Below are 13414 nucleotides of genomic sequence, written 5' to 3'. Positions count from 1 at the left end.
GTTCATTTTCTGCCAATGTCCTTTGAGATTCTTGTGAAAGTCCACCCAGTCTCATGATGTCTGTCGTGCATGTAATTCCATAAGCCTTATCAATTTAAAAGTTTGATGCAGATTCAATGTGAATGTAATAGTTGCAATCCATAATAAGCACTACAACAGCAGTTGGTGGAACACATATCTCCACCAAGCTGAAGTTTGTTTTGTATCCCACTGAGAGGCCTGATCTGCATCCGGGACCAAACCAAAATCTAATCACCTTGCTCAAAATCTAAACCTTCCCAACCCATCCACTACTTTATTGAAAATATCGTGTTATATAATGTTTTTGGCTCCATTTCTCAATGAAGAATCGCTTTAAAAAAAAAAGTAGAAGGGCACTCGGTGAAGCGCAAACCTCCGCCACGTAATGCCTGACCCACTCGAACATATCGGGACCAATACATTTTTTAAATATCATGCTACATGTCGTTTTTGCCCCATCTCTCAATGGTGAATGAAGAATCACTGAAAATTTAAAAACTCGTATCCGGATTCGGATCTTCACCAAAATCAAACCAATTAATCCTTGTCACACACCCAACCTGTCCACCAAACTTCATCTGAATCCATCCACAACTTTTTGAGATATCGTGAGATATATCAGTTTAGCCCAATCTCTCAATGGTGAAGAATCACTTAAAATATTATCAGATCTGGATCCGGATGTTCACCAAAACTGAATCAATTCTTCCTTGTCACACACCCAATGTGTCCACCAAATTTCATCAAAATCCGTCAACTTTTTGAGATATCCTGCACACAAACAAACATATAGACAGACAGGGGTGAAAACAATCTCCTTCCACCTTCGGTGGCGGAGGTAAATAAATTAAAACATTCTCAGATCCCGATCTTTACAAATATCGAATCAATTCGTCCTCGTCACACACCCAACCTGTCCACCAAGTTTCATCCGAATCCATCCACAACTTCAGATATCCTGCTGCTCACACAGACAAAGGTAAAAAAACCAAAAAAAAACATAACCTCCGTCCACCTATCAAACAGTGTGGTCAAAGACAAACAAACTCTGCTTTCACAATATGTTGCGGTTTCATCCAAGAAGAGGCTTGGTGTTGGCTTAAGATTCTAGAGGTCATGAGTTGAAGCAACTGTTGGGCCATTGAAGCAACACCACGTGGGGTTGACTGTCATCCTTCTGAGATCAGCAGAATGAGTACCAGCGTGCAGGTAACGGTGACTGACCATGTATGAAGGCACCATCAGCAGCACAGCAACGCCCCCAGAAAATGATGCAGCCACAGGCTGCACACAAATAAAATAAATCCAATAAGAATGTCCTGTTGAAGGAAATAGAGAAGCTCTCCCAGTCTGAGGATTTTAAGTTCAAAGATGTGGATTATGCACAACACTGTCATGCGAGATCACATCCATTCCTGGAAGCAGAACACTCACCAATATCTGAAGAATTCAGCAACAAACAACCACTTGTACAACTCATACAAGACAGATAGTATGAATTTTCAGGAATAAGACTATGCAAAGTGCAGAGTATAAAGTAAAATGTAGCACCCGAAGCACCAACAGGCTTTTGCTGCTTGAGACTATAGTTTGGTTCTGTATCCATAGTGCTTAACCACCATGCCTTGTTTCCCTTATAATTATATAACAAGTATGTATTTGACTCAGGTATTCCAAACTGACACCTGGTGCAGCACGGCAGGTAGCACTATGTAATGTAGAACACCATGTATTGGAGGTTAAGATCACCTGGTTGTGACTGATGCAACTATTTTAAAACACCATGGTTAAGAAGATGGCACTGCTGTGTTCTTTCAATCCTCAGGGTCCACTCGGGGTTACTGACCATGTATGGAGGTACCACAGAAGAGACCACCTCCAAGTGCGTTTAACCATTGCACGGAGAAGAATCTCACCGACTGCTCTGAGAATCATTTTCCAATCTCGTGTCTTAAAGCAGGTGGTTTTCCATGACTATCCTCGCTCTTTGATAAAAGAAAACAACTCCTTTGGTCGAACATAATAAATTGATCATGTTGTTCATTTTACTCCAAAATACTATACATATTTGCAGGGTAGAAAAAAATATGAATGTATTCAAACTGTCTATGCATTTTAACTATTTAAATGCAAACGCTGTACTTTGTTCACTTCGTTGACACGTGGTCATTTTCTTTTTTCCCTGCCATCTTAAAATCTCCCTCCCACCTCCCTTTCACCCTGTTATTGTTATAAAAGGAGAAAACAAATGAACTCTAGATTTTTTTTTAACTACAACATATTCAGTGCCCGATTGTCTGTTCAGTCTAGATTTAACATCAATGTTTGTTTATTATATTTACCAAAGTGAAACACCAAAAGGCAACAGCAGACGATCACAATGAGAGAACCAAAAACCATACTGTTAGCATTTATATTACATTTGTTTTTGTTTTTTAAATAGCAGCACATTTTTGGGACTAAAAGGTGCAATAACTGCTTCCTTGAGAATAATAAAAAGTGACACCAGAATTTCAAATAAAGGAGGAATAAAAACAATGACAGTGTAACACCGAGCACCACAGCTTCTGAAACGGGCACCAGTTTGTCATCGAGCCGAACCCCTGATGGATGGGGCAAGACATGAGGACTCTGATGCTCTGATTAGTGTGGAGTGAACGAAGAACGCTCGTGCGTGCGATGCGGATCGAAACAAGGCACACCGACTTTGCCTGGAAGTGTCAATGGCGTCAAACCCCCTGAACTCCCCAAACTAATCGAGTATATTGCACAGAAAATAAAGATGGATCAAATCAAGTGCAAAGAGAAATGTCAAACCCATGCAAGATTATACAGTATTTTTCAAATACAAACTATTATTTCCTTTGGCTTATTCCTCTGCATAGCTGCTTTTTCTTGGGCATTTCCTGTCCCAGAATTCGTCATCCGCCTGATGGGCAATCCCGTTATTCTTTCACCTGCAATAGACACGTGCGAATCTTTCAAGTCCATTAAACGTACAGAATATACAAAGAAAGTTGTGGTACAAATGTACTCCACAGAGTGATCAAAAGGTACCTCATAAACTTGGGAACATTTTTGAAATGATTATTCTCTCAAACGTTCCGCACTTTGATGTTTATGTAGCCGAGTAAACGTGGCAGACTGACGTCATGGATCTTAATGATCACTCTAAGTGCATGAGTACCATCAAATTGATATGCAAACGAAAATGAGATGTATGTCACCAGTTAGAATCAATCAAAACAATAGAATATTGCCAAAGATGATAAAATCGATCAAGGAAAGCTTTGAAGCAAGTGGGTCAGTGAATCGTGTGTCAACGGTATACCCAGGATTATAAAGTTACCAAGTTTATTCGATATGTTTTGTACCACCTTGTATATAAAGCCGAATGATAGGGGGAGGGAAAATAAAACTCACCATATAACTCTCTCCTCTAATTCAAACAGCGTTCAGTGCTGGCAGAGAAGACAAAACAAAAAACCCAAATAAACAAGAGTGAGAATTGCTTTGCAATACATGTCCCCTACCGAGGTGATATTTTCTGAGTTTAAAAAGGATACCACACTGAAAAATTGACAAAATACCTGGAACTCAAAACTTGTTCTGTAACATCATAATAAAGCCATGTACCAAGTTTAAGTTGAATATGTTAAAGAGTATGAGGAAAAAAAAAAGTCTGAAAACCACAGGTGGGATGGAGGGACGGATGGAGAGCAAATCTATAGTCTCCTACAGTGAAACCTGTACGGGACTAATAACATAATCGGCCGATTTTATCACACAAACCAAAATACTGCACCTGAACGGCATTAGAACATCGTACTTAGAATACAAGCAAATTCAATGTAACGTTCTTACACCGAGGTCAAATCCTTAACCGTTTGAACCCTCGCGGCCGTTTTACCGGCCGCTATTCAAACCACCATGTGCCCGATTTTTCTTCAGGAAGCCCAGGGTGGAGTAGCCGAAAATCGAAGGAGCTCAGAATTCAAAAGGTTAAATGGACTCCTCCAAATGATGTTCCCGTTTCTCACACCGGGTAATGCAACACCATTTTAATGGTTTGATATGCTACAAGGGCCACAAGCTCAAACAAACTGGTTAAAGGACGAGTAATAGCAGATTGTGGAATTAAAATAAATAAATTAATGAACACATCACCAATTTGCAATCCGTTTGTTGTTATCTGACACCATTAGCTGTATCCAGCATCTATCATGAGTAGAGTGACTAGAACGTGTGTAGATAACATAAATGATGATCGAGTGAAGGCACAGCTACTCATGAGGTGAAAATCCAGAGGATGAGAACACCGACAGGAACTGTGCATGGAAGCAGATTCCAAATACATTGGAACAAAACATCCCTGTATCCAAAAAGCAAACAGGCAGCTCATCCAAATGAATAAATAAATGGACAAAATGTGATGGCAGAACGTACTACAAAGCTCTAACCGGTGCTTGATGGAACGTTCTACACAAAAACTTAAAGGACTACATTCAATAGGAAGCTGTTATGACTCGGTCAGAACAAAACTAGAAAGCATCTAAAAATGCAAAGACCATCGACATCCGCTTTGTACTGAAACAAAACTTAATGAAAACGACAATTAAAAAAAATTGTACATTTTATTCATTTGTGTTCTTCACAATCTCATAATAAATGCTTGTAGAAAATTTGATGACAAAAGCTCAAATTGTTTAAAAAAAACAAAACAAAAGTTCTGGCCTGGAAACAGACAGACAGACAGACAGACAGAAGCAATTACAAAACCCTGTCTCCCAATGCGTAGGGGAACAGGCTAATAAATAAATCCTGAGTAGTAAACACACCCTGTTTGAGCCTTTGATGTCAGGGGGGGGGGGCAGGGGGGCTTATTTGGATGGGATATTTTTAACTCATTGCTTTCCCAAGTAATACGAAGGGATGTCGTTACAACAATGGCAAAAGTCAATCTTTGATTGTATCCCGACATTTTGCTTGCTGTAGAAAAATGGGTTACACCGATCTTGAATGGTTTTTGATTCGTTATGGCCTCTTATTGTTTGCTGTTTCCTGGAAAAGTGTGGAATGTTCGCTGCCCTGTCAATTTTAAAAAGATAGGATTCCAGTATGGAAGAGCAAACTGAAAATAAAAAGACTGTACTGACAGTGGGGCTGCAGTTCGACCCAAGCAAAGGAATGCACAAGCAGGAAAAGAGGAGAAAGGAGGAGAGGAAACTGTAATCAGCAGGAATGAGGTTTGGGTGAGGTATGATTAATGGGGGAGAGATCATGGGTAGACATTGGGGGGGGGGTGATATAAGATGGTGATGCGCCACCTGCTTCAAGACCACGGGGGTGGAGAGTGATTTCACTGCTTCTGGAAGGCATTTCCACAAATAAGAGAAAAGAGGAGCAACAGAGGGTCAAGGGAGCTCGACCACCCCACTGCTTTGGGTAAAACCAGAGAATCAACGGTAAAAAGCTGAGGGTACTGACCACATTGTTTGGACGTCACATCTGTCGTCGTCATCATGGTGTTGGCTTAATGGCTAGGGTGGGGGGCTTGTGATCCTCGGATCCTGAGTTCAAATCCCACTTGGTTGTTCAATTAATACCAGGTGGGATTGACTCTGCCTGTCATCCTTCCGAGGTCGGCAAAATGAGTACCAGTTTGCTGGTATACTGTGTTGGAGTGGTGACCCATCCAGGATTGTACCCAGTGGCCAAGGAGACTGCTGAGGCAGCACCAACGCTTTGCACAGAGTACGGTCCCAATGGATGGATGGATTATGAATATCGTTTTCATGTGTATAGTTCAACGACGTAATGTATTACTTTTGTTACAAATCCATCGAAGATGCGAGTTTTACATTTCTGGGCTGTGTAGAATGAGAGTTTTATGGCCAGAAGGTACGAGTTCCTTCTAAAAGGTAATGGAACTGACTTCACAGAAATTTTATTCCAAACATATATTGAAATGACAGCTTGTCCCCTTCAAAATAGTTTCCCTCCAGTCCCACACACTTGTCCATCCTCTTCTTCCACTCTTCAATGCACCCCCGGAAAGCTTCTTCTGGAATCCTCAGGAGCTCCGTCGTCACGGCCCTTTTGATGGCCTCCACATCAGGAAATCGGGTCCCTTTGATCACCCCCTTGAGCTTCGGGAATAGGAAAAAAATCACAAGGGGCCAAGTCTGGCAAATACGGGGGTTGCTCCAGAGTTGGCATGTTCCTCTCTGCCAGAAACTGTCGGATGCTCAGGACACTTTGAGCAGGGGCGTTGTGATGGTGGAGCACGCAGGCATTGTTCTCCCACAGATCCCTCCTCTGGTCTCAGACTGATCTCATGAGGCGCCGGAGGATCCCGTTGTACACGCATTGATTCACTGTTTGACCCTGTGGTAGAAACTCAAAGTGGACAATGCCCTTGATGTCAAAAAGCGCGATGAGCATCACCTTGACCTTCGACTTCCTTGCTTTATTTGATTTTGGTGATGCCAGACTTGTCCACCGACAACTCTGCCGTTTGGTCTCTGGATCGTATTCGAATATCCACGATTCATCGCCAGTAATGACTCTCCCAAGCAGGTCTGGATCGTCCTTGAGGCGCTCGATAATGTCTTGACAGACAGTGACTGCTGTTTATCCAGACAGTGACTCTTTGCTGTTTCTGGTCCTCGGACAACAGCTTGGTGACCATCTTTGCACACACCTTGCACATTTCGAGATTTTCGGTGATGGATGCTCCAGACAGTGTCTTTGTTGTTGGAAAGTTCCTCAGCAATCATCCGCACCGTGAGTCGACGATCTGCGCGCACCATCTACTTCACACGCTCAATGTTGTCTGCCGTTCTGCTCGTCGAAGGTCTTCCAGACCATGGATAGTCTTCAACCTCCTCCCCTCCCTCTTTGAACCTCTTGTGCCTTTCAAATGCATGTGTACGTGACATCGTTTCTTCCCGTAGACTTGCTGCAGCATTGCAAAGGATTCGGAAGGTGTTTTGCCAAGCTTGGCAAGAACCTTCAGATTGGCTCTCTGCTCACGACTCATAGCGCGACGACTCAGATTGGACAACGTGTAAAACATGACCGATGAAAAAACACACAATGAGCGCAGTCAACCATCACCAATCATGTATATTGCTGGAATGTTGTGAAAGACTGCGATGGAACCTGTTCATTCAAGTTGTGTAAGTGGAGCACACAGCAGGCTCAGTCTCGTTACCTTTTAGACAGACCTCAAATTTAATCTGTTATTGATTTATCCAAAAGTTTTCCCACCACTTGCACTAAATGGCAGCTTGAACATTGAAACTGCATTTGCATGTTTGCTTCCTTGAGTGGGTTCAAACAAGCCGTTCGTTGGACAGATCCACTGATTGGTGAGAAACCGTGGGTATGGGGGAGAATTTAAAAGATGGGCTAGAGAGAGAGACAGAGACAGAATAGAAGAGCCAAGGCAGTACAATCGAAGCAGCATGTAACAATAATCCTGTTATGAGACGTTGGCGATTCGAGATTGAGGGGAGAGGGGTCGTGTCCTGCATTCCGAGTTGGTTCATTGAACAGCTGCAGAACACAGCAATGCACACGAGGTGTGCACGGAGTTTGAAGCGTGGTCGTAGTTTTGGCTTGATGACATTTCAGTCTCTATCAATCTGTAATTGTACCACTGCTTTACATATCGCTGATACTCTCAGCTTTCTCTCATGTGTACCCACTGTGTTGCTTAGTCTACCATTGGTACTCTCAATGCTCTTTCATATATTTTTGTGAAGCTACTGCTATTACGGAAAATTGAATGACTTGAAAACCACCTGTATCAATGACTCCACCATATTGATGCCTTCAGGGCTCTTTTGTTGCACCAACAGCTCATATACAGTGTACATATTGTCGTGTACAGGGGGGTTTGCCACTACCCGGACAGATGGCCAAACAGTTTCTCTTGGAGGCATATAGCCAAGATTCTCTGGAGATTATGGCGTGCACGGGAAAGAAACAGCTCGGCACTTCACCGGGATGGTAGCACACGGGACGGAGGACAAGGGATTATTACTTGAACCCACGACAAACATACAACACAAGCCACTTCAATAAATACAGGGGTTTAAAGAAAATAATCAAATATTTACAATGGTAATAATTCAAAACGGGATGATAAAAACAGAAAGTAAGGTAAACGAAATTTAATTATGAGGCGCCTCCACGCAGACTTAAATACAGACAAGGGGACAGAATAAATAAAAGAAAAATCCCTCCTTTATCCGTTTTTACCACCTAACACAAGACTGACACTGACTCTTCTCTTCTCTCCTGACACTGAATCCTAACTCCCTCCTCTTCTCTGACGTCACGCTCATTAATCCTCCACTCCGGGGGGGGGGGGTGATGGTTTTGCCAGCCGTCACCCTTAGAGGCGGGGCTTTCTGCCTGCTTGGACGTGCAGCTCGGTTGTTGTCGTTTCAAGGACATGATTCCTTTTTAATTGCCGGTCTTTAAATACAAAAACAGGAAAAAAGTCACAGGGGGCAATTACATACTGGGAGAAATTATCCTTAACCCCTACCTAATTTAACACAGCACCACCCCCCGTGTGGTGACACCTAACACTGTAGCTCACAATTTCCCGACTTAGTTTACATCGAGATGTTTCCTACACATCCACGGATCAAGTAACTCTATACAATCTTATCTTTCCGATGAAATTCCTCAATCTACCCCCATAAACATAACAATATATACAGTATGTACATCTACATTGTTGCAGTTATGGAAAAAGGACCCCCAGGGTGACAACACGTAAGGAACCCTCAGTTAGATATTCTGTTTAGTCAGGTTACCACGCCCCCCCCCCCCAACCTCATAACAGGGATGAGGAAAATGTGTCGTTTGTGTTTAGCAGGTTCTACCCCCTTTGTAATTTCTACTTGAAATCCCCTGATCCATCCTAATCCCTCACCCTTTCACCCTCAAACCTCTCTTTCCCCATACGTCCCTAAAACCCCTCACCCTTTCCCTTTGGACCAACACGTGGAACATGTCTTTCAATCCTGACAAGTCTCACACTCTCACTATGTCTCTCCGAAAGGACCATTTGGAGCCCACTCCCCACATCTACTTTCTCAACAATCTTCTGGAAGAAGTCCTTTCTTTCAAGCTTCTGGGTCTCACTATCTGCCATGATCTTTCCTGGGAACGCCACATTTCCAACCTGGCCTCGAAAGCCAGTCGCCAACTGGGAATCCTCCGTCGTACAAAGTCCTTCCTCGGCCCACCCGAGCTCCTGACCACACACAAAGCTTTCGTCCGCAGCCTGATGGAGTAGCGATGTCCCTTCTGGGCTGGTGCTCCTGCCCATCTTTCTCGGCTTCACGCTGTGGAAACCAAGGCATTTCAGATCATTGGTATCTCCCGTGATGAGGCTGAGTCTTTGGGCCTCTCACTCTCTCACCGCAGGTAGGTCAGTGGTCTTTCTGTCTTCTACCATCTCCTCTCCAGTCTCGCCCTCCCCTGCTCTGTCTGCAATATGTCCCCCCAATATTTCCGCAGGGCACGCATGGTCCGCGAGCAGCCCCCTTCTGGTAAAACTACCAAAATCATGAATCACTGCTCACCTTCATTCCTCTTTTTTTCCCCCACCTTTGGAACAAATTCCAACACTCTCTTCAATCCCACTCTTCCCTCCAGGTCTTCAAAATAGCTGTTCACCACCATCTCTTGTCTTCCCCCATCGAAAACCATGATCTTATCTACCCCCGTTAACCCACCCCAAAGCCACTACCTTCATATTCCCTGCAGTGTCCATCTTGTTTATCCCGTGTACCCCGCCCCATCCCTCTCCCTTCCACATCTCCTCAAGTGTCTATTCCCCACTGTTTTGTGCTTTCTCCTTCCCTCGACTTTCCCTTGTCTCTGCGCCCCTTGTTATCCGTTCTGTGTTTTATCTCTTTTCTGAGCCTTGACATTTTATATATGCATAAAAATTCAGATGCTATTCTAGTACTGTGTATGCCACAGACATTTACCATGATGCGCACACCACACTCATAAGAACATTACCAATGAATCACCACAGAGAGGGCAGATTGACACAGTTATCAGACAGCTGGAGTGGAAATAAAAGAAAAGTAATGTGAAACATTAGCTGCCACTCACCATTAACAAGAAAACAAAAGACAGTGGGGTCGATTGCTTGCCGTTTCTGGTACAAGACGGACCTCAAGTAGCTTCTCAGCGGTTTCGCAGCGGGAACCCATTACCCTCTATATCAGGCCAAAACTGGATTGAGGGTGGGTGGTATGGGTGGAAGGAAAAATAGCTGATCCATTTATCGAGTAGGTATTCCAAATGAAAGGATGTTACAGCTGTCCCAATTTTTTTATTTTTTAAGAGAGCATTTTCAAAAGGAAAAACCTGTTGAGCAAAGACAGTTAAATTTAGACTTTCAAAACTTGGCTGCCCCAGAATGTGAATGTAAAATGCACCGAATAATGTCCTCCTCCCCTACTTCTCCGGAAACTGATTAAAAGCACCGCAGAAACTCATTTTGATTTGGAGAAATGAGCATCTTCAGAGACGTGTATTCGAAAATTCAACATATGGCGAAGGGAGAATTTAACTAATTGTATGCAGAAATGCTCTGGCAGGCTCCTGCAGACAGACTTAATTGGCACTCCGCAGGAAGGACCGTGCAAGGCTCATCAGAGAGGCTCTGTGCCTGCATCGGCATGGGCATCTAGGGACTCTGGCCTTCAAACCCTTCTTTTGCTCGCTCTTTGCAGCCCCAGGGATGCAACAAACAGACACCGAGCTGGAGGGCTCCAAGCAATCCTAATTGTGAAGAGGATCTGAATTGAAGACAATGCAGTCCTTAGAACAATGAAGGAGGGCACTAAGAAGAGGGCGATATGAAGTTCATAGAGAAGTGGATTAATAATAGGGGTAAACAGAGCATAGGGAGAGAATACATGAAGAAGGTGTTGGAGGGATTGTGATTAAGAGAGCATAAATCTCATTTGGGAGCAAAAGGCAACCTTTAGAGAGAAATGGCAATGGTATCAAGCACCAAAATCACAAAACGGAATAAGATATGAAATAATCCATCTGATGGACTTCTGATGAGCGATGGACAGAACACACCGGCGTCACAGTGTTCCATGCACTCTCCATGGTTTGAGACTCACCGTGGTCCTGGACTCTTCCCTGTCCAAAACTCTCTGGGTCTGATCGCTGGGAAACTTCAATACACTTGTAATGACTTTGGCCAGTGTCTGTCATACAAAGGACAAAGCGAGTCAACAGGTATCCACATCAGTGAGAATATACATTTCATACTCGCATCCTTTTTATTATGCCTGGTGTTGGCTTAATGGTTTGGGTAGTGGGCTTAGGATCCTGAGTTCAAATCTCACTCGGCTATTGAATTAACACCAGGTGGGGTTGACTCTGCCTGTCATCCTTTCGAGGTCGGCAAAATGACAGGATTGTGTCCAATAGCCAAGGAGACTGCTTATGCAGCACCAATGCTCTGCATAGAATATGGTCCTGATGGATGGATGGATCAATACTTTTTATCTCGTATCTAAATACTATATTTGCAAAAATAGCTTCCCCCCCCCCCCCCCCCGACTAAACCAATATGCACCCCAACCCAACCTCTTGTATATCTCATCCACTGTAACACTCCCCTTTTTCCTTTCTACATCTGCTCCTTTCTTTTTATAATTTATCTCTCCCTGACTCCTTTTCCCCCACATAAATGTTCCCTTACAAGAGGAGGCCATTTGGCCTGTCAAAGCCTGAACTATTGTTGCCAACCTATGGATGATTGTCTATGCTCCATCCTTTTAAATGCTGAGCATGCTATTTTTAAAGTCTTTGACATGACTCGGCTGGGGTTCGAACCTCTGACCTCCAAGACTCAAAGCAGAAGCATCTAAACATTATGTCAGAAAATGGTTTTAAAACACATGCCAAGAATAGAAACCAGAAAACCATTATATCAAGTAGGAAGACAAATTTAAAAACCAAGAGGGAGAAATTAGACAGTGGCGCAATAAAAATCAGCAAGGATGATGCAAAAGCATTGTGCTCTTCTGATGCACTCCCAAGACATCGGATTGAAACATGTCACCATATGTAAACTTAATTGTATATTTCATCGCAGCAATCAGTTCTGTATGCTTGCATTCGCTACGCTCAGAGTCAACTGGGCTGCCAGGAAGAGCTCAAGCAATGTGGCCGGTGTGCGCAGCAGGGACGCCGAGTACCAGCCTGCAGATACGACACTGGGATCCCCAAACGAGTGGTCCTGCCAGCATTCACTCTAAATTCAGAGTTCATTATCACCGTTCTCGTGGCATGTGGGTTTGCTGGGAACGCGAGGTAAGCATTGTCAACTTGCACTCTTGGTTACGGAAAAGCCGTGCAGACAACATATGGTTGAACTTGGACCCGCTTCCCATTTGGAGTGGCGATTCTGAGCGCCAATACGACTTCGGAGGTAAAAGGAAAAGCTCACATTTTGCAATATCTGAAGTAGATAGGTCAAGGAGTTTGACATCCTATAAAAGTAGATTTCCCCCATTTTAGAGAGGTGATCTGAACAATCAGGCAACGTTCTTCCAGGTTCATGATATTTCCAATTTCCAATTTCAAACAATCTTCTCTCATCTGAAAGTCACACACATCCTAAAACTGTTAATAGATGTAACAGGTTCGAAGATGCAATGGGAAAAATTAGATTTGGTATTGTGAAAATCCGAGTGGCTTTTATTAATAACACGAGCGAGACTTGCTTTGCGATACATGTGCCCTACCGATGTGGTATTTTCTAAGTCCAAAAAGGGCATAACTCTGTGAAAAATTGTCGAACTGCCCTGAAACTCGAACTTGTTCTGTAACTTATCATAATAAAGCCACGTACCATGTTACAGTTGAATATGTTGAAGGGTATGGGGGAGAAGTCTGAAAAACTACAGGTGAGAAGGACGGACGGACAGCAAACCTATAGTCTCCTTTAATGACACCAATCGAGGACTAATAAAATTAGAACGGCACTCTTCGATGTTGACCGATATTCCTCCGCTCACATCATTATACATACTTGTACCAAGTTTGATTTGAATCCCTTCAGCTGTTCTCAAGTATCACATTTAAACCTGACATGACCTTTGACCTCTTGATGCCAAAATGTAATCGGTTCATTTTTGCATCACAATGTATTTCTAACAAGTATGGTCAAAATCCCATCACTGGTTCACAAGTTGGCATGGTAACATAATTTTTTACCGAAAGGGACCTCTGACCGTTAACTCTATAATCTAATCAGTTTATCTTCACATCATGATACATGTACCACATTTGACCTTGATCCCTTCATCTGTTCTTAAGTTATCGT

General features: G+C 43.2%; 2 protein-coding genes across 7 annotated transcripts in view; one reads left to right on the top strand and one right to left on the bottom strand.

Moving 5' to 3' along the window:
* CERKL (CERK like autophagy regulator) overlaps positions 1-2559 on the top strand; it is a 167492-nt gene extending 164933 nt beyond the window's left edge. For all 6 annotated transcript variants that reach the window (XM_085876607.1, XM_085876605.1, XM_085876603.1 and 3 more), the window contains one exon: positions 1847-2559. In XM_085876607.1, the coding sequence (XP_085732733.1) occupies positions 1847-1913 (67 nt within the window). In that variant the 3' untranslated portion in view covers positions 1914-2559. The remainder of the gene's footprint in view (positions 1-1846) is intronic.
* An 881-nt stretch (positions 2560-3440) lies between these two features.
* Positions 3441-13414, bottom strand: part of LOC147027296 (uncharacterized) — a 48847-nt gene continuing 38873 nt past the window's right edge. Inside the window, exons 21-22 of the mRNA XM_085876116.1 lie at positions 11199-11285; positions 3441-4349 (exon numbers count right to left, since the gene is read on the bottom strand). Of these exons, the coding sequence (XP_085732242.1) occupies positions 4305-4349; positions 11199-11285 (132 nt within the window). The 3' untranslated portion in view covers positions 3441-4304. The remainder of the gene's footprint in view (positions 4350-11198; positions 11286-13414) is intronic.

This window comes from Eptatretus burgeri, chromosome 4 (assembly GCF_056783735.1).
Source record: "Eptatretus burgeri isolate ZD-2024b chromosome 4, Ebu_testis_v1, whole genome shotgun sequence".
Classification (NCBI taxonomy): Eukaryota; Metazoa; Chordata; class Myxini; order Myxiniformes; family Myxinidae; genus Eptatretus; species Eptatretus burgeri.
This window is presented reverse-complemented; position numbering and strand designations above follow the sequence as displayed.